Source organism: Schistocerca gregaria, chromosome 5 (assembly GCF_023897955.1).
Source record: "Schistocerca gregaria isolate iqSchGreg1 chromosome 5, iqSchGreg1.2, whole genome shotgun sequence".
In the NCBI taxonomy this organism is placed as follows: Eukaryota; Metazoa; Arthropoda; class Insecta; order Orthoptera; family Acrididae; genus Schistocerca; species Schistocerca gregaria.
This window is the reverse complement of record NC_064924.1, coordinates 81,337,375-81,364,514: the sequence shown is the minus strand read 5'-3', so window position 1 is coordinate 81,364,514 and position 27,140 is coordinate 81,337,375. Positions and strand designations below refer to the sequence as shown.

Sequence of the window (27,140 nt, the reverse complement as noted above, 5' to 3'; positions counted from 1 at the left end):
TCTGCACTGAAGCAACGAATTAAGAGTAGCTCACTGAGCATAAAAAGCTGCTGAGCGCGGAAAACAGTGGAAAAACGTAAAGCCACCAGTAGGTGTGTGGATGACGGCGACCGACCGCTCGCTCCACACCTGGTCGGCCAAGGGAATAATGTGTCCGCTCTCGTTTCCGGTGTAGGTCCCTCGTGTCCTGAAAAAGCTAGGCCACACCAAATTATAAGTCACACTGGTGGTGCATTGTTGTGCAACAAATAACCGGGCGCTTGCCCCGCAGACCTGAGCTGTCCGCGTTTCTTCAATGACTACCTGTCCCGGAAAGCAGCATCAGCGGCATTCGTAGTAAACATGTCATTTCCCCTTCACCCCAAAGATAATATTCCAGGAAAGGGGGGACAACCTATCGTTACTAGAACATTTCAACTTGAGTTCGTAGCTGCACTACCAAAACAAGGAAAATGTGCTGGGGATACGACAAAGGTGTGTAGGGTAGCAGTAGCAGGTTAGAGCTTTTCAAGTAATCAGAGATATCGAAGAAGAATAGGAAACCGTAAGGCCGATTATTCCATGTACGTGTAGAGCAATGTATGACAACGAGATAGCGAAAGTAAGGAGTCAGGTCCTACCTGCGACGTCAAGAGGAATATTGTGATGGGACAGCAACAATAAGGTGTTTGAAAAGGTAATGTGGTGTACAAATACCCTTAGACTATATTCTCTACCATCCAGTTCAGTAGCAGCTCAATGGTCAGCACGTCTGCCGTTATGTGGAGGACCTGGGTTCGAATCCTGGTATTGCCAGGGATTTTTCCTTGTGAAAGGACATGAACGGCGTGAAATCAGCCCCGTGACGAAGACGGAGGAGCTGCTTGATTGAGAAGTAGCGGCTCCAAGGTCAAGAGAGGTGACGGCGGCGGGGAGAGCAGTGCGATGAACCCTCTCCCCTCCATGCCGCATCCTATTACGTTGCCAGAGGATGACACGGTAATGAGTGGCCCCACAGGGCTAGGACGCGGGGCGCTGATTTATACGAGGGTGAGTCAAATGGAAACCTTAAATTTGTAATAAAAAATCTAAATTTCGCGGCGTTATCCTGTCAGTTGGTAAGTGTGCTACAAACAGTGTGCAGAATGGCCTGTAGGTGGCAGCATAGTGCAGATGCACACATACCGTCACAGTATCAGTATAAAGATGACCGCCGCACTTGCGACTTGCGCCAGGGAAGAACAGCGTTCTGTTATTCGGTTTTTGCGTGGAAACTATTGAAATTCATCTACGAATGAAGGTTCAGTACGGTGGCGCATGTTTGTCACAGCAGCAAGTGTACGAATGGAGTAGAAGTTCGCAAATGGTGTGACTTCAGTGGAAGATGCTCCTCGTTCAGATCAGGCACAACGAGTTGTGACTCCAGGCCATAGTGAACGAAAACCGCTGAGTGACACTGAATGACGCAATGGAAGGAAAGAAGTTCAATTGTGATGAAGAGATACGCCACGCGGTGCGTGAGTGGTTGCGTGGACTACCAAAAGAATTTTTTTCCAAAGGAATTTATGCACTTTGTAAGCGCTGTAGGACTTGCATTGAGCAGGGTGAGGGGGGGGGGGAGGAGATTATGTTGAAAAATGATACAGCTTTCTACCAGTTCTGCACAATAAATAATATTTAAAATATATTTAAGGTTTTCATTTGACTCACCCTCGTATATCGTCAGCCGTGGTTTTATCTGCAAAGCCAGATACAAAGAAGCTCTTACGCTTAACATGGTGGAAATGTAGAAGATATGTCTGTGGGACAGACGTTGAAAACGTGCCATTTAAACATGAAAGTAAAACTGGTGAAGGATGTATGTGAGAGAGATGAAACTGAATGACTTGCGCTTAAATACGAAGGGCGTTCAATAAGTAATGTAGAGCAGTTTTTCCCTGACAGCATGTTGTTTTCATGCAGGATTCCAAGACACTCTATTATTCTCCACTCTTCTGACTACAAAATCGTATTTGTGAACCTAATCTCCGTTCAATGCACGACCTCGCGCCACCTTACTGGGAAACCCTTTACGCCCGTATGGTACCACTCTACTGGTCTGCACTGGAGCCAACGTCTTGCTGCATCGGTAGCCTCTCCAGTAGTCACGTACTGCTTCCCGCGGAATGGAATTTTATTGCGCGAAACACACAGATGTCGGAAGGTGAGAGATCTGGGCCGTAGGAAGAGAAGCCCAACGAAGCTTTGCGAGCTCCCCTCGGGTGCACAGACTTGCCCAACGGCTTGCAGTGTCATGGAGAAGGAAAAGTTCCATTGCGTTTTTGTGCCGACGAACAGGCTGAAGTAGTTTCTTAAGTTTCCTGAGGGTAGTACAGTACACTTCACAGCTGATCGTTGCATCATGAGGGAGGACATCAAACGGAGTAATCGCTTCAGATTCCCATTAGTACTTCTCCATGACTTTACCGGCTGAGAGTGTGGGTTTGAACTTTTTCTTCGGAGCTGAGGTTGTGCGCCACCACTCAATGGATTTCCGTTTTGTTGCCAGTTCGAAATGATAAACCCAGTGCATCAAGGCTCCTGAAGAGGTCCGGTACAAAACTGTCACGACCTGCCTCGTAACACGCAAGGAATTCTGCACAGATGGTCCTTCGTTGCTCTTTATCGTCTACTGTTATGCATACCTTTGAGCACCCCAACTGGTGGAAGAGTGTCTCAACACTTCAAGCATAGACGACCAGTTGAGCAACATGGCGTTTAATTGTGAGCCATCGATCACCTCGAATGACGTATCTGCACGTTCCCACACTGAGATACAACTGTGTGTGGCCTGCTGGCACACAGGAGATCGGACATGTTTGTGTGATCTTGTTACGGTGATGAGAGAAGCCTCGCCCAAAATTCATCATGTGTCTGTTCAATACCACATCACGACACACAAGCGTCTAAAAACATCTGGGATGCTCCTGCTTTCCGCCTAATGAAATACAGAGACAGCTCTCGGAATGCACATTCGTTACAGATGCCAATTGTAAGGCTACGTGTTGTACTGCCACCTGTAGGAGATTCATCAATGTACAGCAACTGAAGCGGTAATATTCCACGATCTTCCACAACAAAATCAGCATTTTTTCAACTGAAATTGACAGAGGAAAAAACTGTGTTGTATATCTTACTGGAATTATGACACGTGATACGTACCATTATTAGCTTAAAGTCTGCTACATGATGATGTAATAGTTGTCCTAATTGCAGCAAAACCATGTTTCATAGGAGCTCTTTCGTCGTATATGGAGAAATGGCTATTTTTGTGCTTAAAGATCTTCTAACGAGCTCTGTTCAAATAAAACTGATAAACTAAAACAGCAAACCGATGCAGAATGTATAAGGAACATGTCCAAACATGTTCCTATTGAAACTTCCTGGCATATTAAAACTGTGTGCCGGCTCGAGTCTCGAACTCGTGACCTTTGCCAAAGCAGGTACTGGAGGAATTGAAGCTGTGAGGATGGGGCGTGAGTCGTGCTTGGGTAGCTCAGTTGGTAGAGCACTTGCGTGCGGAAGGCAAAGGTCCTGAGGTCGAGTCTCAGTCCGGCACGCAGTTTTAATCTGACAGGAATTTTCATATCAGCGCACACTTCGCTGTAGAGTGAAAAATTTCATTCTATGTTTGTGTTGATCATACAATGAACGGTATTGTGAGTCTTGACTAAATTACATGCCACTAGATTGCCAAGTGTAGTGTATCCATCTACTGTACTGGAAAATATAATTTAAATAATGAACAGAAACACATTTTACAACCTTTTTTTTTTTTACTCTGCTACAGATGGGAAACCCTGACCATCCGGCCTACATGGACTCGTACTTTTCTCCCCACTCGGCGCCCTTTACCTTCTGGCAGAGGGTGAAAAACTCGTTCCTGCACGTCGTGGCCCGCTTCTGCGACTGGTGGTTCTCAGAGCGAGGGATGGACCAGTTGCTGGGCGAGGTGTTCGGCGATGCGGTGCCCCCGATCGGAGACATTATGCGCAACACGAGCCTGCTGCTCGTCAACAGCCACTGGAGTTACAGCAACCCCACGCCCACGGTGCCCGGTGTCGTCGAGGTGGGCGGCCTGCACGTCAAGGAGCCGAGGTCTCTGCCACAGGTACGGGGCGCGCAAAATATCTTGGCGCGTACATTCACAGGCAGCGAGGCAGGGGGGAGAGGACGGCGGTGTGGTGGGGGCTCCCTGAGGCGGCCACTGTGTGGCAGGCACGTTCCAGCTCGACAGCTGAGATCGACGCACAAATGCATGCTCATATCTCACATAACTGGTAAAGTTACTGCTAACGCATCAAAAATGATATTAAAACGTTACATCACTATGACTAAGAAATGGACAAATATCGTCATTAAAAGTCAATAGTTTCTCACTAGAGTCCCGAAAGAGAATTAGTCATATGGATCATGGCAGCACAAGTCGAAGCACACATGCCCACAATAAAACCTCAGAAAACCGAAAATATGTAAAAAAAAAATAGTTACTTATACAATACTGAAAATGGAAAATAAAAAACGTAGCTTATGTGTATGTTAAGTGTCAAAATTTTAAAAAGCTTTCTGTAATTTGAGCAAAGCAGAGATCTGTGTGAAATGCTGAACATCAAATAAAAGCAGTCTAGCAGTGACACCTGTACTTCTATGAATCTCGCTCCATCCACCGCCACCAGCAGCCGTAATGGCGGGGAAAAGCCTGAAGATGGTCTGAGGAAAGGGCCGAAACCAGCTGCTAATGAACAATAATCTGAAAACGCGATCGTGACTGTTTTGATTTGATTTTTAGAATTGTTAGTCTCTGATAATCTTTTCGCCATTACTACGTAAATATTTACCTTTAGTCTCCTTCTTCCACATCTGAACTGGAGAAACCATGGGAGGTACCTGCACATATGTTTCCCCCTCCTTCTTCATTGAAAGAGCACACTTTTTACTGACAGTTGTACTACGTCGTTTGCATGTTCCAGTATTTGAGTACACTTTTATTTTCAATCTCCAACAGAACCTAAATCAATGACAAGTGTGTATAAAAATGTTATATTAGTAAAAATTTACACCAACACTGGCTACTACTATTCCAGGTAACGCATCAGTAATATTACTCCTACGAAAGGAATTTTGTTTTGATAAAGTACCTCTTGGCTTCTGTCTTGGGTTCTTCAGCCAACGTTCGTCTGATGATTCTTCTGACGTTTCACCGGCATCAGTGGCTGGCATTGTCAAAGTTTCAGCCTCCATTGCTGGTGATGGATAGGATCCTATCTCGCGACTGCAGACTATATATACTCGGCTTTATCTGTAGTCTTTTCCGGTGTGGTGTTTTGACTATGTACGTGTGCTAACGGTTAAGGTATCAGACTATGCTTCATTATCCAGAAGATTATGTTTTGATAAGGAGAAGTATTTGAACTAATGGGAGCTGAACCAAGATTCTGGTGGTTATAGAGTAAACTGCGGCTAAAGCCAATAAAAAAGCTTCCAGCTTAATTAGACGAACAGGTACCTAGAGATTACACTGATAACGAAATTGATTATTGTGTATGAGTTTACTTGGTACTGAAGTTTGTTTTGCTAGCTCAATTTCGTTATAGAAAATCATTTAACAAGGGAGCAGTACAACTAAAAGATACACGAGGAGCTTTTATCCAAAAACTCTTGAAATACAGACGCATAACTGGTTCTTAAACTGATATGGCTGGATGTGAGGTGTGTTGCTTTCGGTGTTCTAGGTAGGCGTCACTTGTTGTGGTGAAGATACAGGCAGCGGTTCACCAAGACTAATCATGAAGCTCATTCTACCTAGTTCGTTATGCTTCTTCAACCGAAGGTCTGCATTGAAGCAACAAGTGGCGGAAAAGTTTCTGCTAAAATTTTCCAGCCTGCTGCTGGCCATCTGGTAGCTGTGCAACTGAGACTCGCACCTATCCACACGCCTCCCATATTCCTGTTGGAATCAACGACAAAATGTGGCTTTTGAACGGTTGCAGTCCTCAAGTTTACGTTTAAAAATATATCGTTGTGGAAGGTGTTGACCATAACAACGTCTCTTTTGTCCTTCCATTTCATTAACATCTGCTTGCCTCTATACCCTGTTATGTTCTCCCATTTCTTCAGTTTTACTTTTTTTACGAAGTCAGGGAACTTTTTCCCGTCTTGCCGCATTGTTCTGACAACCTAAGTGCTGTTGCTCCTTCGTTTGTCCACAAAATGTCGACGGTGTACCATTTGTCAAGATAAATGCAGTGACCTTTCCCGAGCAGATCATGTACAATGTCTACAACAATTCGAAAGGTTGATCAAACCTGAAGAATTACGAAAGGTTATTGTTTCTTCTGGGTGGTGGTTCCCATGATTACTGTCCTTTCCAGAGTCAGCGATAAAGTCTCATACACACCCAGTGCAGATTTCACTGAGTTTAGTGAAGTTCGATGCTGAATCTGCTGCGCTATGATGGAAAAAGTGCCTCCATCCAAGCCGTTCTTTCTAGAGCTACAACGATTCTTCAGCGGTGATGTTCCTTTTTGTCATCTTTACTGATCTGAATTCACGCCGCATATGCTCCATAATCGGGTGAATTTTCAATTTTTTTTCTTTTGATAGGGGTACTGTCAGGAAATCGGACGAATTTTAGTAAAAAATGAAACCACTGTTCACTCACCAGTTTCCTGAAGAAAGACGTGTCAGCTGATCCTCTCGTTTAAATCTACACCTTGCGTTCTGGTTTGTGAAGAATTCCTTGATGTATGAGCAATCCGTTGAGTGTTTTTACCTAACCGTTTGTAGTATCGTGCCAACTATGAATCCTGGAGCATGCTGCTAAATCGTGATGAGAGGCTATCAACTGTTGTGCATATAAGTTCGTGTGTTCAGCTATTTTGCACAAATCATTATCCACAAAAGGTGTAAAACAAGTAAACACAAAACATTGTTTTAGAGGCATACCTGTACAACTACTCTCACTGTACAAATATTGCCCACAAATGCTCCAGGTACCGTCTGCTGCATCAGATGTTTCTCAAGCGATGTCACTTTCACTAACCTCAACATCCACATCTTGAAAGCTTTCAGAACTCTCACTGAAATTATCGTGACTTCCTACAAGCAGCTGCTCTATTTCCCAATCTGAAAACAACTTCTTTTCGCCACTGCAAAATATCAGTCACTAACGCGGCGGTAAAAACAGACGAAGAAGGAGCGCCCCTTGCGGCTGCATTATAGGACGCATGCTGTCGACGCGAGCTTGAGTGGAAAGTCTTATAGGTAGCCCCGAATATGCTGTGTTGCCTGAAGAGAGTTTCCATGTAGTGGACGAAGCTAATCTAATACCTCAGTAACTCGTCATTCCCACTAGCTGCTAGCCACAGAAAGCAGCGGACGGATAAATCCGTCCAACTTAGAGTGAATTACCAGGGCGTGGATGTATATATCCGTCATGCTCACTTAAGAGGTTAAAATGAAAAAGGCTAGCAGATGTTATACAAATGAAATCCTGGTAAAAACTAAACTGGCCAAGCCGGTCTGTACACTAGTAACGAATACAGAAACCAGTAAACAAGAAGAGCCTTATTGCGTCATGAGCAGTAAGTTGGTTCGGCCGCAGCAGGTGAGGCAATACTGATAGCTGTACAATGCGAAAGATTTTTAAACATGGCGCCAGAGCCGATGGGCACAAAACCGACGCTGTAGAGAGTGTAAAGGGCGGAGGACGGCTGTATATGTGCTAAACTACTTTAGAAAATATAAAAAGATTGTAGTTGTTGTGGTCTTTAGTACAAAGACTGGTTTGATGCAGGCTACAAACCCGTCTCACTCCCTTCCCAACCATTGCTTCCCTTTCATGCCCCTCCACTCTTATAACTGCCATCTGGTTTCTGTACAAATTGTAAATAGCTTTTCGCTCCCGGTATTTTACCCCTGCCACCTTCAGAATTTTAAAGAGAGTATTCCAGTCAACATGCTTTTCTATCCTGTGCAAGCTTCTTCATCTCCCAGTACCTACTGCAGCCTACATCCTTCTGAATCTGCTTAGTGTATTCATGTCTTGGTCTCCCTCTACGTTTTTTACCCTCCAGGCTGCCCTCCAATACTAAATTGGTGCCGGCCGGGGTGGCCGAGCGGTTCTAGGCGCTTCAGCCTCGAACCGCGAGACCGCTACGGTCGCAGGTTCGAATCCTTGTTCGGGAATGGATATTTGTGATGTTCTTAGGTTAGTTGGGTTTACGTAGTTCTAAGTTCTAGGATACTGATGACCTCAGATGTTGAGTCCCATAGTGCTAGGAGCCATCTGAACCGTTTTGAACTAAATTGGTGATCCCTTGATGCCTTGATCTCTTCTTCTAGTCAAGTTGTGCCACAAATTTCTCTTCTCCCCAGTTCTATTCAATACCTCTTCATTATTTATGTGATCTACCCATCTAATCTTCAGCATTCTTCTGTAGCACCACATTTCGAAAGTTTCCATTCTCTTTTTGTCTAAACTATTTATCGCCCACGTTTCACTTCTATACATGGCCACACTCCATACAAATACTTTCAGAAAAAACTTCCTGACACTTAAATCTATACTCGATGTTAACAAATATCTCTTCTTCAGGAACGCTTTTCTTGCCATTACCAGACTACATTTTATATCCTCTCTACTTCGACCGTCATCAGTGATTTTGCTCCCCAGATAGCAAAACTCATTTACTGCTTTAAGCGGCTCATTTTCTAATCTGATACCCTCAGCATCCATTATCCTCGTTTTGTTTTTGTTGATGTTAATCTTATATTCTCCTTTCAAGACACTGTCCATTCCGTTCAACTGCTCTTCCAAGTCCTTTGCTGTCTCTGACAATTACAAAGTCATCGGGGAACCTCGAAGTTTTAATTTCTTCTCCATGGATTTTAATTCCCACTCCGAATTTTTCTTTTGATTCCTTTACTGCTTGCTCAATGTGCAGATTGAATAACGTCGGGGATAGGCTACAACTCCGTCTCACTCCCTTCCCAACCACTGCTTCCCTTTCAGGCCCCTCCACTCTTATAACTGCCTTCTGGTTTCTGTACAAATTGTAAATAGCCTTTCGCTCCTTGTATTTTACCCCTGCCACCTTCAGAATTTGAAAGAGAGTATTCCAGTCAACATTGTCAAAAGCTTTCTCTAAGTCTACAAATGCTAGAAACTTTGATTTGCTTTTCCTTAAACTATTTTCTAAGATAAGTCATAGGGTCAGTACTGCCTCACATGTCCCAACGTTTCTACAGAATCCAAACTGATCTTCCGCGATGTCGGCTTCTACCACTTTTTCCATTCGTCTGTAAAGTATTGGTATTAGTATTTTGCAGCCGTGGCTTATTAAACTGATATTTCGGTAATTTTCACACCTATCAACACCTGCTTTCTTTGGGATTGGATATATTTTATTTTTCTTTAAGTCTAGTAAAAAGATTAAACCCCTTAAAAATATGGAAACTGCACAATTAAAAAGCAGCGTGTTAATAAAACCTGAGGGAAAATATAAATTCCCTCCTACACAAATACAGTTTATAAAATACTGAAACCGGTTAGTTAAAAAGTAAAATATTAATAAAGCCCGAGTGGTAGTAGCAATTCCTTTCTCTCACAACTACAGTCCCATATAGTGGACAAACGCAAAAGGCTAGTCCGAGGAAGTAAAGATTTGTGAAAATAAAATAGTGGGCTGTAGGAGTAATGGCTCTATGCTTAAACACTCAAAATTTGCCAAAATACCTTTGTGCCGCAGATCTGTCTGCGTATTCAAGGTGCAATCAGGATATCTTTTTAGAGTACGGTAAATCTCGACTTCTACTAAAATATTCAGGGTGTTGCTTTTGCTTTCGAAATGTTGTACCTATATAGTCTTTCGGATGTCGGTAATAAGCTAACCAGTTTCGCACAAATGTGTACTTAGCACCGACTTTGAGCTGGAATCGTTGACGTGTTCGCTAAAACAGGTTGCGAAGTTTCTCCCCATCTGACCTATATATGTACCATTACATTCATCGCAAATTAAAACACCATGCTCACAGTTGTATGGGTAGCATATCTGAGTGATTAATGTTGCAAGATCACAGGATAACGGAAGCTGAGATAAGCCATCGAAAATACTATATTCTGGTACATTGACAAACGTGGATGCATTGCGTTGTACAGGTATGGCCTGCCAGTTTTTTGCCATGAAGTACCATGCCTATAGCAACCAGTAACAGTCTTACGCGACTGGCGCCAAATTTAAGTGTACATCTTTCAGGATGTAGGGACCCGCCTACCAACTTTCGTTTATGTCGCACAATTCCTTCCTATTACTGCTATTTTTTCTGTCTTCGTAGAAACTGATGGGTAAAAAAATTGATTTTTGCGTTTCGTACAGCTTCACATTTTGTTAATCGTCGTAGTTACCATGATATTTCGCATTCAAATAAGGCACTGCGCTAAATTCGAAAAGTTTGCAATGAAAAATAGGGGTCGCTATGATTTTTCATTTGGTGCACATTACATCACAACATGGCTGCACGTGAAATTTAGCTGACGTATTTAATTTTCCTTTAGTCTTGGGAGGATGTCTCCCCTATCATTCTCGAGAAAATTGATTTTATGCAGCGAACTAAATTTCGATCGCATGTGCCAGCGATAAAGCCAGAATGAAATATTCATAATACCCCTCATATCTCATAACTGATCCGAGATACCAGAACGAGGTTTTAGCAGTTTGATGACACGCAAAAAATAGAGTATTTTGCCATATGGATAATGTGTGGATATCTCTTATCTACGCAATACAGCAGAAGCTGAAGTTTTTATTTTTTTTTCAATTTGTTACAAAATAGGGATTTTACCTCCGTACTCGTGCATGCAGTAACGAATTAAAGTTTCCTCCTTTTTGCAACTCAACAATTATTGTTTTGCATTAGATACCTAAACATATGTCACGGCAGTTGTGGAGTTCTCAGTGACTTGTTTCGTTTCACTGTTCCTGAGATACATACAGACAGATTTTATGTGGCTTGTTGTTTCTTAAACTACATAGGTACGTAACATTTATCTTAGAGCGTGTGTGCCCTGCAGCTGCCAAAGGAAATCAGCCACAGGACTAAAGTAATACAACATTTCATGCGAAAACTTAAGGAAGTCTCAGCTGAATTTTTGTTTAGAATACAACCTTTAAAATACATATTCTTATTAGAATCGTGATATAGGCCTCTTTTAGGCTTTCCATAGCCCTACGTGACTTGTCCTAAGCTGTAGCTAGTTTTTACTGCACGTGCTAAACAAGTTTTTATTGTTATTTGTGGATTTAGAATGACTTCAGGATATCGGTAAAAATTTGTAAGGGTTTAATTTGGAGAACTATGTGGAATGGTTTATTTGTAGATTAAATTGTGCATTTTAACAGCGTTTATTTACGTTTTGTCTTGCTCACTGTTGAATTATAGGTCTTGTTCTGTTGCTGTGGCTCCGACACAAATGTTTCACTGTACAATCTAATATGTTGACGCGCTTCTGACAGTCGTTTGTTCCACTGTTTTTTTTTTTTCGATTGACGGCTGTGAAATTTAAATTTGTTCCAATGCGTTTTATTTTGTTTTTGTGGTGTATGCGTGTGTCCATTTATGTGTGTGTGTGTGTGTGTGTGTGTGTGTGTGAGAGAGAGAGAGAGAGAGAGAGAGAGAGAGAGAGAGAGAGAGAGCGAGAGAGATGAGGATGATGTTTGGTTTGTGGGGCGCTCAACTGCGAGGTTATCAGCGCCCGTACAAATTCCGAAACTTTGCTCAGCCCAATCTCGCCACTTTCCTGATGATGCTGAAATGATGAGGACAACACAAACACCAAATCATCTCGAGGCAGGTGAAAATCCCTGGTCTCACCGGGGATCGAACCCTGGACTCCGTGCTCGGAAAGTGAGAACGCGACCGCGAGACCACGATCTGCGGACGATGAGAGAGAGAGAGAGAGAGAGAGAGAGAGAGAGAGAGAGAGAGAGATCTGTCTACAGTAGAAAGTAATATAGCACTACCACAATAATGATGGCATAATTTGCTTGCTAGATGACACACATGACCAGATTCTACAGCTACGCAGTCATCAATAGTGCCTACCCATGAAACTGAAACAGACAAAAAAGTACGTACATATCCTAGACATCACAACAAAAACAGAAACCACAAATAACGGCTGTCAATACACAGAAAGCCTACACCAAGCAGTACGCTAATTCAAACAGGTCAAAAGCACACTTCAACCCACAAACAGGCTAGCCTAAGATAACTTCTGTACAGAACATACAGAATTCAAGTGCACAAGGATACGCACAAGAGCTAAACATAATTAGATTTCCACAGAGAACGGACACAAAATGAACACAATAGACAAACTGAACCATAAAATTAAATCACAACTGGCATCAAACTCGCAGAACAGTATTAAAGTATTACACCAGTAAAAACCACGCAGAAAAACACGCACAACCGAGAAGATGAAGAAACCACAAACTACCGGAATACGTGGTACACCCTGACATTTGACAAAAAGATAACACACAGAACAGGAAACATTACGAGAAGACAAAGAATACGTGTGGTGCGTAGAACAAACAGTACACTGCAGAAAGGACTGAAAATACCCAACACCATCATAAAATCAACGAGGCAGGTATGCCAGCTAACGTCAAAAGACGGAGATTGACTGCAGTATATAGTACTGGACTGAGGTTTAGATATTTCAGAAAAGATACTTGGAAAATTTAAAAGCACTGACAGACGTTTGGCTGGCGCAGAAAAAACCAGCCACCGCTCAGTCAAGTACAGCAATGGCAAGACTAAAAGGGACGGATGCCACGATTATACCAGAATATGTACTTCAAAGGCTGTATTCTAAATGAAAATGCAATTTAGGTATGCCTGTGTGTGCAGACGACATGGTGTATTCATGTATACCTATGGCTGGTTTCTTTTGAGATCTTTTCAGAGCATTCACACAAGGTAGGCGCCGGTGACGACACTTACAACGTGCTGACATGACGAATATTTCCAACCGATTTCTCATACACAAACAGCAGTTGACCGGTGATGCCTCGTGTGAGGAGGAGAAACGCGTACCATCACGTTTCCGACTCCGATAAAGGTCGGATTGTAGCCTACCGCGATTGCGGTTTGTCGTATCGCGACATTGCTGCTCGCGTTCGTCGAGATCCAATGACTGTTAGCAGAATATGGAATCGGTGGGTTCAGGAGGGTAATACGGAACACCGTGTGCATCCCAACGGCCTCGTATCACTTGCAGTTGAGATGACAGGCATCTTTACCGCATGGCTGTAACAGATCGTGCAGCTACGTCTCGATCCCTGAGTCAACAGATGGGGACGTTTGCAAGACAACAACCATCTGCACCAACAGTTCGACGACGTTTGCAGCAGCATGGACTATCAGCTCTGAGACCATAGCTCCGGTTACCCTTGACGCTACATCACAGGCAGGAGCGCCTGCGATGGTGTACTCATCGACGAACCTCGGTGCACGAATGGCAAAACGATATTTCCTCCAGAGACTCCAGCCGAGTTCCTAAAGCATTTCCGTACACTCGCGTGATGATCAAACCTACCAGTGACAAATCTAGCAGCCCGCCTCTGAATTGCTTCTCTATCCTCCCTCAATCCGACCTGATAGGGATCCCAAACGCTCGACCAGTACTCAAGAATAGGTCGTATTAGTGTTTTATAAGCGGTCTCCTTTACAGATGAACCACATCTTCCCAGAATTCTACCACTGAACCGAAGACGACTATCCGCCTTCCCCACAACTGCCATTACATGCTTGTCCCACTTCATATTGCCCTGCAATGTTACTCTCAAATATTTAACCGACGTGACTGTGACAAGCGCTACACTACTAATGGAGTATTCAAACATTACAGGACTCTTTTTCCTATTCATCTGCATTAATTTACATTTATCTGTATTTAGAGTTAGCTGCCATTCTTTCACCAATCACAAATCCTGTCCAAGTCATCTTGTATCCTCTTACAGTCACTGAACAACGACACCTTCCAGTACACCACAGCATCATCAGCAAACAGCCGCACATTGCTATCCACCCTATCCAAAAGATCATTTATGTAGATAGAAAACAACAGCGGACCTACCACACATCCCTGGGGCACTCCAGATCATACCCTCACCTCCGATGAACACTCACCATCGAAGACAACGTACTGGGTTCTATTACTTAAGAAGTAATATGTGAAGACTGTTGGAGAGAAGAATTTCTTCTGAATGGTCGTTATAAATCCAAGCACAGAATAAATTTATGTTGCAGCATGTTAGTTATATCAGAGGTAAACATGAGAAATTATAGTTTTAATTCAGTCAGGCTGAAGCCGTGGATTGGACTGTGTGACATGCTAACGTGATTCATATGGTACTCCCGTAAAGCAAATATTTGATATCGACTTAAATGCAAAAGTGGCTAATGGACATTTCTCTACATAATGTGTTACGTAGTAAGTTTGATGTAGTCATTCATTTTTTCTTCAGGGTATTCAAAATAAAAATGTCCCGGATGATATTCCACTCAGTGTAAGATAGACACTCCAACCGATATCATCCGAACCCAGAGCAGATTACGTACGCTCGGTTGCCTGTCATAAGCTGCATAAAATAATACTTTCCGGGACATTTTTAGTTCGCCCACTCTGTCCGTTAATAATTTATATTAAGTGCCAATCCCAGCTGTGCAATAGCGAGAGCTCGGCGCCTGCGTGTCCGCAGGAGCTGCAGCAGTTCCTGGACGGCAGCCCGCAGGGCGTGGTGTACTTCAGCCTGGGCACCATGGTGCGGCCAGACTCGTTCGCGCCGGAGAAGCTCCAGGCGCTGCTGGACGTCTTCGCCGAGCTGCCGCAGAGGGTTCTCTGGAAGGTGGACCCAGCCAAGGTGCCGCGCCTGCCGCCCAACGTGATGGCCAGCAAGTGGATGCCGCAGAACGACGTCCTCAGTACGTCTCTGCTTGTCTCAACTCCGCGTCCATAGGCGGTGAAAACTGCTACGCTGCTATACACTTCACATTTTTCAGTCGTGAGAAACGCTGGAATGCAGTTTTAGTCCACTTACTTGAAAATTTCGTTGTGGGTTTTAGACCGAGGACTAGTTTGATGCACTTCCTTGTGCTGCTCTATCCTACGGAAGCCCCTTCACCTCTTCGTAACTATCGCTACCTACATCCATTTGAATCTGCTTTCTGTTCTCATGCCTTGGATCCACTCTGCTTTATTTTCCACACTTTTTTCTGGTATATCTCACGTAGTTAGATGCCTGAGAGACAACACATTCCAACTCCACAAGAGGAAGGATTATTATTACACAATAGGATTCAGCTATACAAAAAACATTTGCTTACACTACTTAATAACAAACTCACACAGACTTCTAACAGGCATTCGCCTGGAAAACCAAAGAAGTTACTTAAATATGTTTAGTGTCTGTTTTTTGGGATAGACGACACATATGTATAATTAAGGCAAAGTTGGTTCAAAAATGGCTCTGAGCATTATGGGACTCAACTTCTGAGCTCATCAGTCCCCTAGAACTTAGATCTACTTAAGCCTAACTAACCTAAGGACATCACAAACATCAATGCCCGAAGCAGGATTCGAACCTGCGACCGTAGCGGTCGCGCGGTTGCAGGCTGTAGCGCCTAGAACCGCTCGGCCACCCCGACCGGCAATTAAGGCAAAGACGGCCAACGATTTCTTCATTGAGGATGCATATCAGGCTCGAATGCTTTACGGGAATCGGCGAAATGATGCAATTAATGAGCATAACGGGCAATGGGCACTGCATTCTTACTGTGTGGTTAAGTTGATAATTTGGGTCTGACGGAAGGTGAGCTAGGGAAGCGCCTAGCTCTCATTGTCAGTCATTCATGTATGACTTAAAGTTAATTAACACTAAGAGACATGAAACTTCCTGGCAGATTAAAACTGTGTGCCCGACCGAGACTCGAACTCGAGACCTTTGCCTTTCGCGGGCAAGTGCTCTACCATCTGAGCTACCGAAGCTCGACTCACGCCCGGTCCTCACAGCTTTACTTCTGCCAGTATCTTGTCACTTACCTCCTCATTCTGGACTAAGACGTAAAGACAAATTCAACGCAGTTACCCACTGCATCGAAGTAGAGTGTACTCGGCAGTAACTGGCCGCTGATACTTTTTGGAGGTGACGTTAGAGAGGTGCGAAGTCCCGCGTCCCTGGGTCCTACTGGTCTCTGACTGAAGGTCTGGGTTTAGCCGGCACATCAGTTGTCTTACAGCATCGGCGCACAACCGCCCATGAGTGGAACTACAATGGTCCATATAATCCGTCTTGATTTCAAAATATTTATTCACAAGACCGGTTTCGGTTCCTCTAGAACCATCTTCAGATTTGCAAATTTCGGTTACAGGAGTAACCTGTCCATACTCAGCAACCTTCACATGCTGCATCACCGAAACCGGTCATGTGAATAAATATTTTGGAGTCAAGACGGATTGTAAGTAATATTGCATAAAAAAGAGTTTGCGGTAGCCCTGCAGACATTATGTCTGTTTTTGCAGAGGGGAACAACGACGCGGTAAATTGCCTGTACTCCTGGAAATGGAAAAAAGAACACATTGACACCGGTGTGTCAGACCCACCATACTTGCTCCGGACACTGCGAGAGGGCTGTACAAGCAATGATCACACGCACGGCACAGCGGACACACCAAGAATCGCGGTGTTGGCCGTCGAATGGTGCTAGCTCCGCAGCATTTGTGCAGCCGCCGTCAGTGTCAGCCAGTTTGCCGTGGCATACGGAGCACCATCGCAGTCTTTAACACTGGTAGCATGCCGCGACAGCGTGGACGTGAACCGTATGTGCAGTTGACGGACTTTGAGCGAGGGCGTATAGTGGGCATGCGGGAGGCCGGGTGGACGTACCGCCGAATTGCTCAACACGTGGGGCGTGAGGTCTCCACAGTACATCGATGTTGTCGCCAGTGGTCGGCGGAAGGTGCATGTGCCCGTCGACCTGGGACCGGACCGCAGCGACGCACGGATGCACGCCAAGACCGTAGGATCCTACGCAGTGCCGTAGGGTACCGCACCGCCACTTCCCAGCAAATTAGGGACACTGTTGCTCCTGGGGTATCGGCGAGGACCATTCGCAACGGCCTCCATGAAGCTGGGCTACGGTCCCGCACACCGTTAGGCCGTCTTCCGCTCACGCCCCAACATCGTGCAGCCCGCCTCCAGTGGTGTCCCGACAGGCGTGAATGGAGGGACGAATGGAGACGTGTCGTCTTCAGCGATGAGAGTCGCTTCTGCCTTGGTGCCAATGATGGTCGTATGCGTGTTTGGCGCCGTGCAGGTGAGCGCCACAATCAGGACTGCATAAGACCGAGGCACACAGGGCCAACACCCGGCATCATGGTGTGGGGAGCGATCTCCTACACTGGCCGTACACCTCTGGTGATCGTCGAGGGGACACTGAATAGTGCACGGTACATCCAAACCGTCATATAACCCATCGTTCTACCATTCCTAGGCCGGCCCATTGAGAATGTTTGGGACTGGATGAAGCGTCGTCTCACGCGGTCTGCACGTCCAGCACGAACGCTGGTCCAACTGAGGCGCCAGGTGGAAATGGCATGGCAAGCCGTTCCACAGGACTACATCCAGCATCTCTACGATCGTCTCCATGGGAGAATAGCAGCCTGCATTGCTGCAAAAGGTGGATATACACTGTAATAGTGCCGACATTGTGCATGCTCTGTTGCCTGTGTCTATGTGCCTGTGGTTCTGTCAGTTTGATCATGTGATGTATCTGACCCCAGGAATGTGTCAATAAAGTTTCCCCTTCCTGGGACAATGAATTCACGGTGTTCTTATTTCAATTTCCAGGAGTGTATTTCCAACCACGTGGCTAGGCGTGAAGTACTAATTTATTCATGTCAGTAGCTTTGTATGCAAAATAGTTAAAAAGACAAAATCAGATTAAATATATAAAATTAATACATACAAAGGAAATATAGATACAATTTGAGGCAATTAGAGCCATACGAGGCACTTTTCATAGCGGTGGACAAGCTTTGAAAGACCTTCGTCGTAAAATTCTGCCGCCTCAGACTTAAGTCAGTGAGTCACGCTGGCCTGGAGTTCCGCGTCGTCATTAAAGCGCTGCGTTACAAGCCAGTTCTTCGCCTTGGGAAACAAGTGGAAGTCGCTTGGTGCAAGATCGGAGCTGTAGGGCGGATGAGGGACAATTTCCCATCTGAATGAATTAAGGAGTTCTCCAGTGCGGTTTGCCGTGTAAGGTCAGGCATTGTAGTGCAAAACCAAAATTTTGGACGTCAGCTTTCCTAGGCGTTTCTTTCGAACTACTAAGGCTGTGCAAAATTTGACACTACCGGGCAGAATTTATGGTTGCTCTACATTGGAGAAAATCAGTAAGAAGCACACCTTGCCTATCCCAAAGCACTGTCGCCATCAAATCCCTTGCTGACAAGGTTTGCAAACATTTTCTGTTTTTTTTGGGGGACGTTGTGTGCTTCCACTCCATGCACTGTAATTTAGTCTCGCAATTGACGTGTTTCACAGAAGTCTCGTTACCGGTTAAGATTCTATCCAGTTATGAATCACCTTGTTTGTGATAGGCCTCCAGAAATGTCAACGTTGCCCCCATTCGCTGTTCTTCACGGTGCTCTGTAAGCATTTTGGGCACCCATCGTGCACAAAATTTGTGGTAGCCTAGCTTCTGAGTGACAATTTCAAACAACGGAGTCCTTGAAACTTGTGGAAAAGATAGTGAAACCTCCGTTGTTGTGAAGCAACGGTTTTCACGAATAGTTTCATTAACTTTAGCGACAAGATCGTGTCACAATGCTCGGGAGTTCACTCTTCTCTTCATCATGAACGTTGGTTCGGCCATCACTCATCACGTTGTTTCTGTACACTTCGCACAGTTCACGATAAATTTCTATAGGTTTTAGGTTTTGTGCCAACTAAGACCGCATCACAGACTGCACCTTACAACTGGCGGGATTTTCGATTGTAGCGCACATTTCGAATTCGAATATCGAAAAAAAACAGATGCGCAGAGACGTTCCCGCCGTCACGGATGGATGCCGACTGAGCTGCCGAACACGCTCATACCAAAATATACGAGATCGGCGAGCGCCTAGCGGCTTCAGATGGAAACGTTCCCTACTTTCTGAATAGCTCTCGCATTTGAATTGAGATATTAGCGCCATATCGATAACATTGTTGAAGCTACTTGTGTTAAAAGGTTGTGGCTGCCATTTACTTTTAGACAATAAACAAGATTGGCGCCATGACGCTACCTTGGGGCAGAACGCTTATCTGTATTCTCCATCTACTTTCCTTGCCGTCAAGTTCGATATAAAATGTACGATCTTCAAAGAGAATTTCTAGGAAGTGCGTAAAGTCTGGTTTTTCCGTTAATTTTTTCAAAGATTTTTAAAAATATAGCCGTTATTTGATTTAAAAACAGGTTTTGCTCACGATATAGCCTTACGCTACTTTCAGGTGTTACAAGTGTCAAAAATCAAAATATCGTTGTTAATTGATACTATTCGTGCAACACGATATTGTACTGCACAGTATCGTAAGCTGCGGAGATATCCCCCAAACCGCGCTCAAAATCATCCTCTATATTCTGTGTCAGAGTGAGGATTTGCTCTATATAAAATCATTGTGGAGTCAGTTGTGGTTCGGTGATAGGGCTGAGATGATTAAGCAACCTTATTTCGAAGATTTCATAAAAAAACAGCACAATAAAGGTATAGGGCTAAAGTTCTTGGCATCGCAAGCTGGCTTGCTAAGTTTCGGTACAGAGATAATAGTTGTCTTTCTACAGATTTTAGGAATCTGCCATCATATTGGACAGTTATTATAGAATTGCAGTAGCCAATCCATAGGCACAGGCCCAGAATGCTTCGTCTGCTCCGCCAACAGAGCAGGACCTCTCGTAGCGATACTCTTGGGAGGTATGCACATAGACGATGCTTCTCCGTCCGCGGGGTCCCCAGTCCATAAGGCGTATTGCTGGTATTTGACACCCTTCATTACCAATTGACAATTCCTTGTTGTCTCACGGTATGTCCTGTAAACAAAGCCTTTCTTATAGTCATTATGTGCCATAAATTGACTTTTTCCCAATTACGTTCAGTATCCCCTCACTAATTATTTAGTATACCCATCTAACCTTCATCATTCTTCTGTGGCACCCAATTTCCAAACCTTGTGTTCTCTCTTGACTGAACTGCTTATCGTTCACCTTTCACTACCATTGAACGCTACGCTCCAGAGAAATATCTTTCCCGATGACTACGTCCTCCTGATAACCAAATACATTTAGCCATACTATAAGCGAGATGCTCTTGGAAAGATTAAAATTGCTTTCCGCCATTCGCAGTATCAGCACAGCGAAACCTTGTCGGGCAATGCTACAAGAGCAGATCAGTCAATCATCGAGACTGCTGCCCCTACAGCTGCTGAAAAGGCTCCTGCCCTTGTTCAGGAAACACGTGAATGTCTGCCACTCCACAGATATGTCGTGGCTGCACATTGCAGAAGGTTCCAAACGATTAGAAAACAGAACAGGTAGTTCCAGTTTTCAGGAAGGGTCGTGGAGCTGATGCGCAAAATTATAGGCCTATATCCCTGACCGATCTGTTGTAGAATTTTAGAACATGTTTTTTGCTCGCGTATCATGTCATTTCTGGAAACCCAGAATCTACTCTGTAGGAATCAACATGGGAAACAGCGATCGTGTGAGAACCAACTCGCATTATTTGTGCATGAGACCCAGAAAATATTAGATACAGGCTCCCAGGCAGATGCTATTTTCCTTGACTTCCGGAAGGCGTTCGATACAGTTCCCCTCTGTCGCCTGATAAACAAAGTAAGAGCCTACGGAATATCAGACCAGCTGTGCGGCTGGATTGAAGAGTTTTTAGAAAACACAACACAGCACGTTGTTCTCAATGGAGAGTAGTCTACAGACGTTAAAGTAACCTCTGGCATGTCACAGGGGAGTGTTATGGGACCATTGCGTTTCACAATATATATAAATGACCTAGTAGATAGTGTCGGACGTACCATGCGGCTTTTCGCGGATGATGCTGTAATATACAGAGAAGTTGCAGCATTAGAAAATTGTTGCGAAATGCAGGAAGATCTGCAGCGTTTAGGCACTTGGTGCAGGGAATGGCAACTGACCCTTAACATAGACAAATGTAATGTATTGCGAATACATAGAAAGTAGGATCCTTTATTGTATGATTATCTGATAGCGGAACAAACAATGGTAGCAGTTACTTCTGTAAAACATCTGGGGGTATGCGTACGGATTTGAAGTGAAATGATCATATAAAATTAATTGTTGGTAAGGCGGGTGTCAGGTTGAGATTCATTGGGAGAGTCCTTAGAAAATGTAGTCCATCAACAAAGGAGGTGGTTTACAAAACACTCGTTCGACCTATCTTGAGTATTGCTCATCAGTGTGGGATCCGTACCAGATCGGGTTGACAGAGGAGATAGAGCAGATCCAAAGAAGAGCGGCGCGTTTCGTCACAGGGTTATTTGGTAAGCGTGATAGCGTTACGGAGATGTTTGGCAAACTCAAGTGGCAGACTCTGCAAGAGAGGCGCTCTGCATAGCGGTGTAGCTTGCGGTCCAAGTCTCTGGATGAGGTGTCGAATATATTGCTTCCCCATACTTATACCTCCCGAGGAGATCACGAATGTAAAATTAGAGGGATTCGAGAGCGCACGGAGGCTTTCCGGCAGTCGTTCTTCCCGTGAACCACACGCGACTGGAACAGGAAAGGGAGGTAATGACAGTGGCACGTATAGTGCCCTCCGCCACACACCTTGGTGGTGGCTTGTGGAATACAAATGTAGATGTAGATGTAGATGTGGTGACAGAAGTCATGCAAAACCTCCTGACGTGTCGGGCCACCTTTTGACTGGTGTAGTGCAGCAGCTGGATATGACAGCGACTCAAAAAGTCGTAAGCCCTCCTGCACAAATACTTAGTCATACTATCTATACAGACGTCCATAATTACGAAAGAATTGCCGGTGCAGAAATTTGTGGACGAACTCACCTCTCCATTGTGTCACAACATGTTCAATGGGATTCATGTTGGGGTGATCTGGGTTGGCCAAATCATTCACTCGAACTGTCGACATTGTTCTTCAAACAATTTCAAAGAGTAGTGACCCAGTGATATGGCGCACTGACACCCATAAAAATCCATAGTTGTTTGAGGACATGAAATCCACGAGTGGCTGCAGATTGTCTCCAATTGACTACACATAACCGTTCCCAATCAATGACAGGTTCAGTTGGACCAGAGGATCAAGTTCACTCCATGTAAACACAGTCCACACCTTATGCAGCCACCACCAGCTTGCTCAGTGCCTTCTTGGCGACTTCGACCCATAACTCCGTGGTTGCTGCGCCACACTCGAACCCTATTATCAATTCTTATCATCTGAATTCGGGACTCATCGGATCAGACCATAATTTTTCAGTCTTCTATTATCCAACCGATATAATCACGAGCACAGGAGAGGTGCAGCGACCAGAGTCGTGGTGTTAGCAAAGCTCGTCTGCTGGCAAAGCTCGTTAATGCCATATTTCGGCGTACGTTCCACAATGATGTCTGAGGTAAGCTCACGCACAATTCTACGGAAACGCCGCTGCCGTCGGTCACTGTGTTGTCCGTGATGAGAGGTAATACTTGAAATTTGGTATACTTGGCACTCTCTTGACGCAGTGGATCTCAGAGTACTGAATTTCGTACCGATTCTCGAAACTGAATGTCCCACGCATCTAGCTCGAACTACCACTCCATGTTCGATGCCTGTTAATCCCCATCGTGTGACCGTTACGTAGGAAACGTTTTCACATGAATCACTTCAGTGCAAATAACAATGCACTACCCTTCTGCACTCTGTGTACGGGATGCTTCTTCCATCTGTATACGTGCTTATCGCTATCCCACGGCTTTCGTCATCTCAGTGTACTTACGTACGCTCGGGGTACTCATCCACCCAACTTGGCACGCCCCATGTTTCGTGGGGATGTTTGAAAATAGTGAATGAGAAATACCTTCCTCAAGTTATCTACGTCCACCAGCATACCCATCAATGAGTATCCCATTTTCACGACCCGGTACCAATATTTTTCAACTATTACTGTAGAAAGTAAAAGGGAAACGATAATTAACTGAAACTCTCAGCTGCCGACAGGTGTTGTTGACATACCTCGATGGGGGCAGATGAAATTGTGTGCCTCGACCGCGACACGAACCCGGGATATCCTGCTTAAATGGCATCTGAACCACCGAGAACACAGACGAAGAGCGCGACTGCAGGGACGCTTCCCGTGAGACCGACATTCCCAACTGTCCACAATCTACATACGTAATGTACCTAACAGATACTTTGCCCATCCACTCGTTACTCGCGCCCACTTAACTTGACGGTTTCCGTAAATAGTTCAGGCAATCTGTGCGCACTCGCACAGACGACTTGCAGTGGCCGGATGGCCATTCAACTATATATGAAGATAGTAGCAGTTCTCGAATTGTTCACGGGAAGCGTGCAAGGGATAAGTCCCTGCAGTCGCGCTATTCATCTGTGTTCTCGGTGGCTCAGATGGATAGAGCGTCTGCCATGTAAGCAGGAGATCCCGGGTTCCTGTCCCGGTCGGGGCACACATTTTCAGCTGTCCCCGTCAAGGTATATTAACAACACCTGTCGGCAGCTGAGGGTTTCAATTACTTATCATTTATTCTAGAGAAGCTGCACGGTCATCAATGATACCTGTTCTTTCGAGAACAGTTAATATCTTCGTATATAAATGGGAAGCTTTCCGGGTTTATGTGCCAATTTAGAAGTTCATCGGAGATTCCGCAATACTAGAACTATTTGTTGTGTTTCATCTGCGAAGTGGAGGTAGTTTTCACTCTGTTACAGGTAAATTTGCAAAAAAGAAAGACTTTTAGCGTTAAACGTACCTTCAACTCTTGCCCACCAACGCCAGCCACTCTTGGTCAGCAAGGGCAAGTGAAGTTTTAACAATGCCAAATACTCTTGCTGGCGAAGGGTAAGCTGATTTAGACGAGACGTAACGTCTACAACGAAGTTAATGGACTCTCTCAGGCCGACAAACTACTTCTGTCCATGGGCCACCAAGTTTCAGCCGCACTTTAGGTGCACGCCCACACGTGGTACTTTGTGAATGAGCCACACCCCGTGGGACAATGAGCCATATGCTGTAGGTGTACCGCGGTTTGTCAACCACAACCCTACCCAAATAGACAGAATGAAGATGATAAATTCAACACACTCTTTTCACTGTTTAACATTCAGTTACATTCGCTTATTCTGTAATTTTAGTATTAACTGGTACATTATGAGATCTGTATTAACTATTGTTTCAGAACTTCTCTCCTTCCCTCCCCGTTTCTCTGTTTCCCTCCCTCAACCCCCCCCCCCCCCTCTCTCTCTCTCTCTCTCTCTCTCTCTCTCTCTCTCTCTCTCTCTCTCTCTCTTTCTCTCCCTCACCCTCTCTCTCTCTCTTTCTCTCCCTCACTCTCTCTCTCTCTCTCTCTCCCTCTCTTTCTCTCTGTCTCTCTCTCTACCTCCCGTTCCCTCCGTCTATACGCTGCTAGGCATGACACTACAAAGGAGTCATGCAAGAAAAGTCGAACTGGCACCACCTTGTATACTACATGTTTGGATATGCAAATGATTATTAACTGCACGCAGTAGGTGGAAGTGACCCTATCTACATTCTGCATATAAGGAAACATTACGCAGCGGTTTTCGTATTCATAAAGACCATTTGAATGTTGTTTGCTTGCTAGAAGGCCGTGTTACGCTTCGTGTATGAAGGAGATGCGTCCAGCAGTACGTGTTCGAATTCCACAGTGGCAGCATCTGCTCCTGTCGAGATTACGAGCTATCATTCCGCGATATTGCCGCTCTCTGTGCTAGAGATCCGACGACTTCATTCAAATTATCAGTCAATAAAAAGATAGACACACAAAATATTACGAAATAATCAGAGATTACGCAAGACCACTAACGCACATACATTACTAGGCTGGCTCTCCCCTGTACAGTGTCACTGGTGTCACCGAAGAATTGCAGTGTGCCGGCGAATGCAAAGGACGTGTAAACACCTGTTTATTTACCGATGAAACAGTCATCAAAATGGGGATAAACTGATATAACTACGTTATGTTTAGAGTTTTGACGTAAGGTCAAAATATGCGTCTTGTTTGGCTGTAATTTCTCGTACAGCAGACAGGATGGTACAAGGAAAGGAACATGTATCAATGCAAGCATAACTAGGAACAGCTTACGCATGTTTGTTTTTGTACTGTTGTAACTGTACACAATAGTACTACAGTGTGTCTTGTACGAAATAACGGAAATGCAGAAATAATTTATGAATTTTAAGGGGTTTAAGAAATCTAGTATTAACAGACGCGGCTCTACAGAAAGTGAAGGCAATCTGAAAATCAAATCTAATAACGAGTCAAATGTAGTACAATCAACCGTTATCACTCGAAGAACAGTAGTAGAATGTAGTTAAAATAAAGACACAGTGACGGAACCACGATAACGTGTGGATGTCAAAGACATCTGAAGTATGTAACAAATTGTATAATAATGTTTCTTAGTTAGCATTTACTGGTAATATTAGGAATACTGTACCATAATTATTGTACCGTTCACTTAAAGATAACCTGACGAGTACTATTTGTCAACTGGCCTGTTGCAATGACTAAAACGATCTGACGTAGCAGCGTTTTTGCAATTGTAATCACTAAATGTGGAATCGATGGCTAGGAGGGCCATCTCAGCGCTATCTACACTCCTGGAAATTGAAATAAGAACACCGTGAATTCATTGTCCCAGGAAGGGGAAACTTTACTGACACATTCCTGGGGTCAGATACATCACATGTTCACACTGACAGAACCACAGGCACATAGACACAGGCAACAGAGCATGCTCAATGTCGGCACTAGTACAGTGTATATCCACCTTTTGCAGCAATGCAGGCTGCTATTCTCCCATGGAGACGATCGTAGAGATGCTGGATGTAGTCCTGTGGAACGGCCTGCCATGCCATTTCCACCTGGCGCCTCAGTTGGACCAGCGTTCGTGCTGGACGTGCAGACCGCGTGAGACGACGCTTCATCCAGTCCCAAACATGCTCAATGGGGGACAGATCCGGAGATCTTGCTGGCCAGGGTAGTTGACTTACACCTTCTAGAGAACGTTGGGTGGCTCGGGATACATGCGGACGTGCATTGTCCTGTTGGAACAGCAAGTTACCTTGCCGGTCTAGGAATGGTAGAACGATGGGTTCGATGACGGTTTGGATGTACCGTGCACTATTCAGTGTCCCCTCGACGATCACCAGAGGTGTACGGCCAGTGTAGGAGATCGCTCCCCACACCATGATGGCGGGTGTTGGCCCTGTGTGCCTCGGTCGTATGCAGTCCTGATTGTGGCGCTCACCTGCATGGCGCCAAACACGCATACGACCATCATTGGCACCAAGGCAGAAGCGACTCTCATCGCTGAAGACGACACGTCTCCATTCGTCCCTCCATTCACGCCTGTCGCGACACCACTGGAGGCGGGCTGCACGATGTTGGGGCGTGAGCGGAAGACGGCCTAACGGTGTGCGAGACCGTAGCCTAGTTTCATGGAGACGATTGCGAATGGTCCTCGTCGATACCCCAGGAGCAACAGTGTCCCTAATTTGCTGGGAAGTGGCGGTGCGGTCCCCTACGGCACTGCGTAGGATCCTACGGTCTTGGCGTGCATCCGTGCGTCGCTGCGGTCCGGTCCCAGGTCGACGGGCACGTGCACCTTCCGCCGACCACTGGCGACAACGTCGATGTACTGTGGAGACCTCACGCCCCACGTGTTGAGCAATTCGGTGGTACGTCCACCCGGCCTCCCACATGCCCACTATACGCCCTCGCTCAAAGTCCGTCAACTGCACATACGGTTCACGTCCACGCTGTCGCGGCATGCTACCAGTGTTAAAG

The 27,140-nt window shown here is 45.0% G+C and overlaps 1 protein-coding gene across 1 annotated transcript in view; it reads left to right on the top strand.

Moving 5' to 3' along the window:
• LOC126272830 (UDP-glycosyltransferase UGT5-like) overlaps window positions 1-27,140 on the top strand; it is an 88,112-nt gene that overhangs the window by 45,777 nt on the left and 15,195 nt on the right. The window contains exons 3-4 of the mRNA XM_049976030.1: window positions 3,809-4,129; window positions 14,787-15,009. Of these exons, the coding sequence (XP_049831987.1) occupies window positions 3,809-4,129; window positions 14,787-15,009 (544 nt within the window). The remainder of the gene's footprint in view (window positions 1-3,808; window positions 4,130-14,786; window positions 15,010-27,140) is intronic.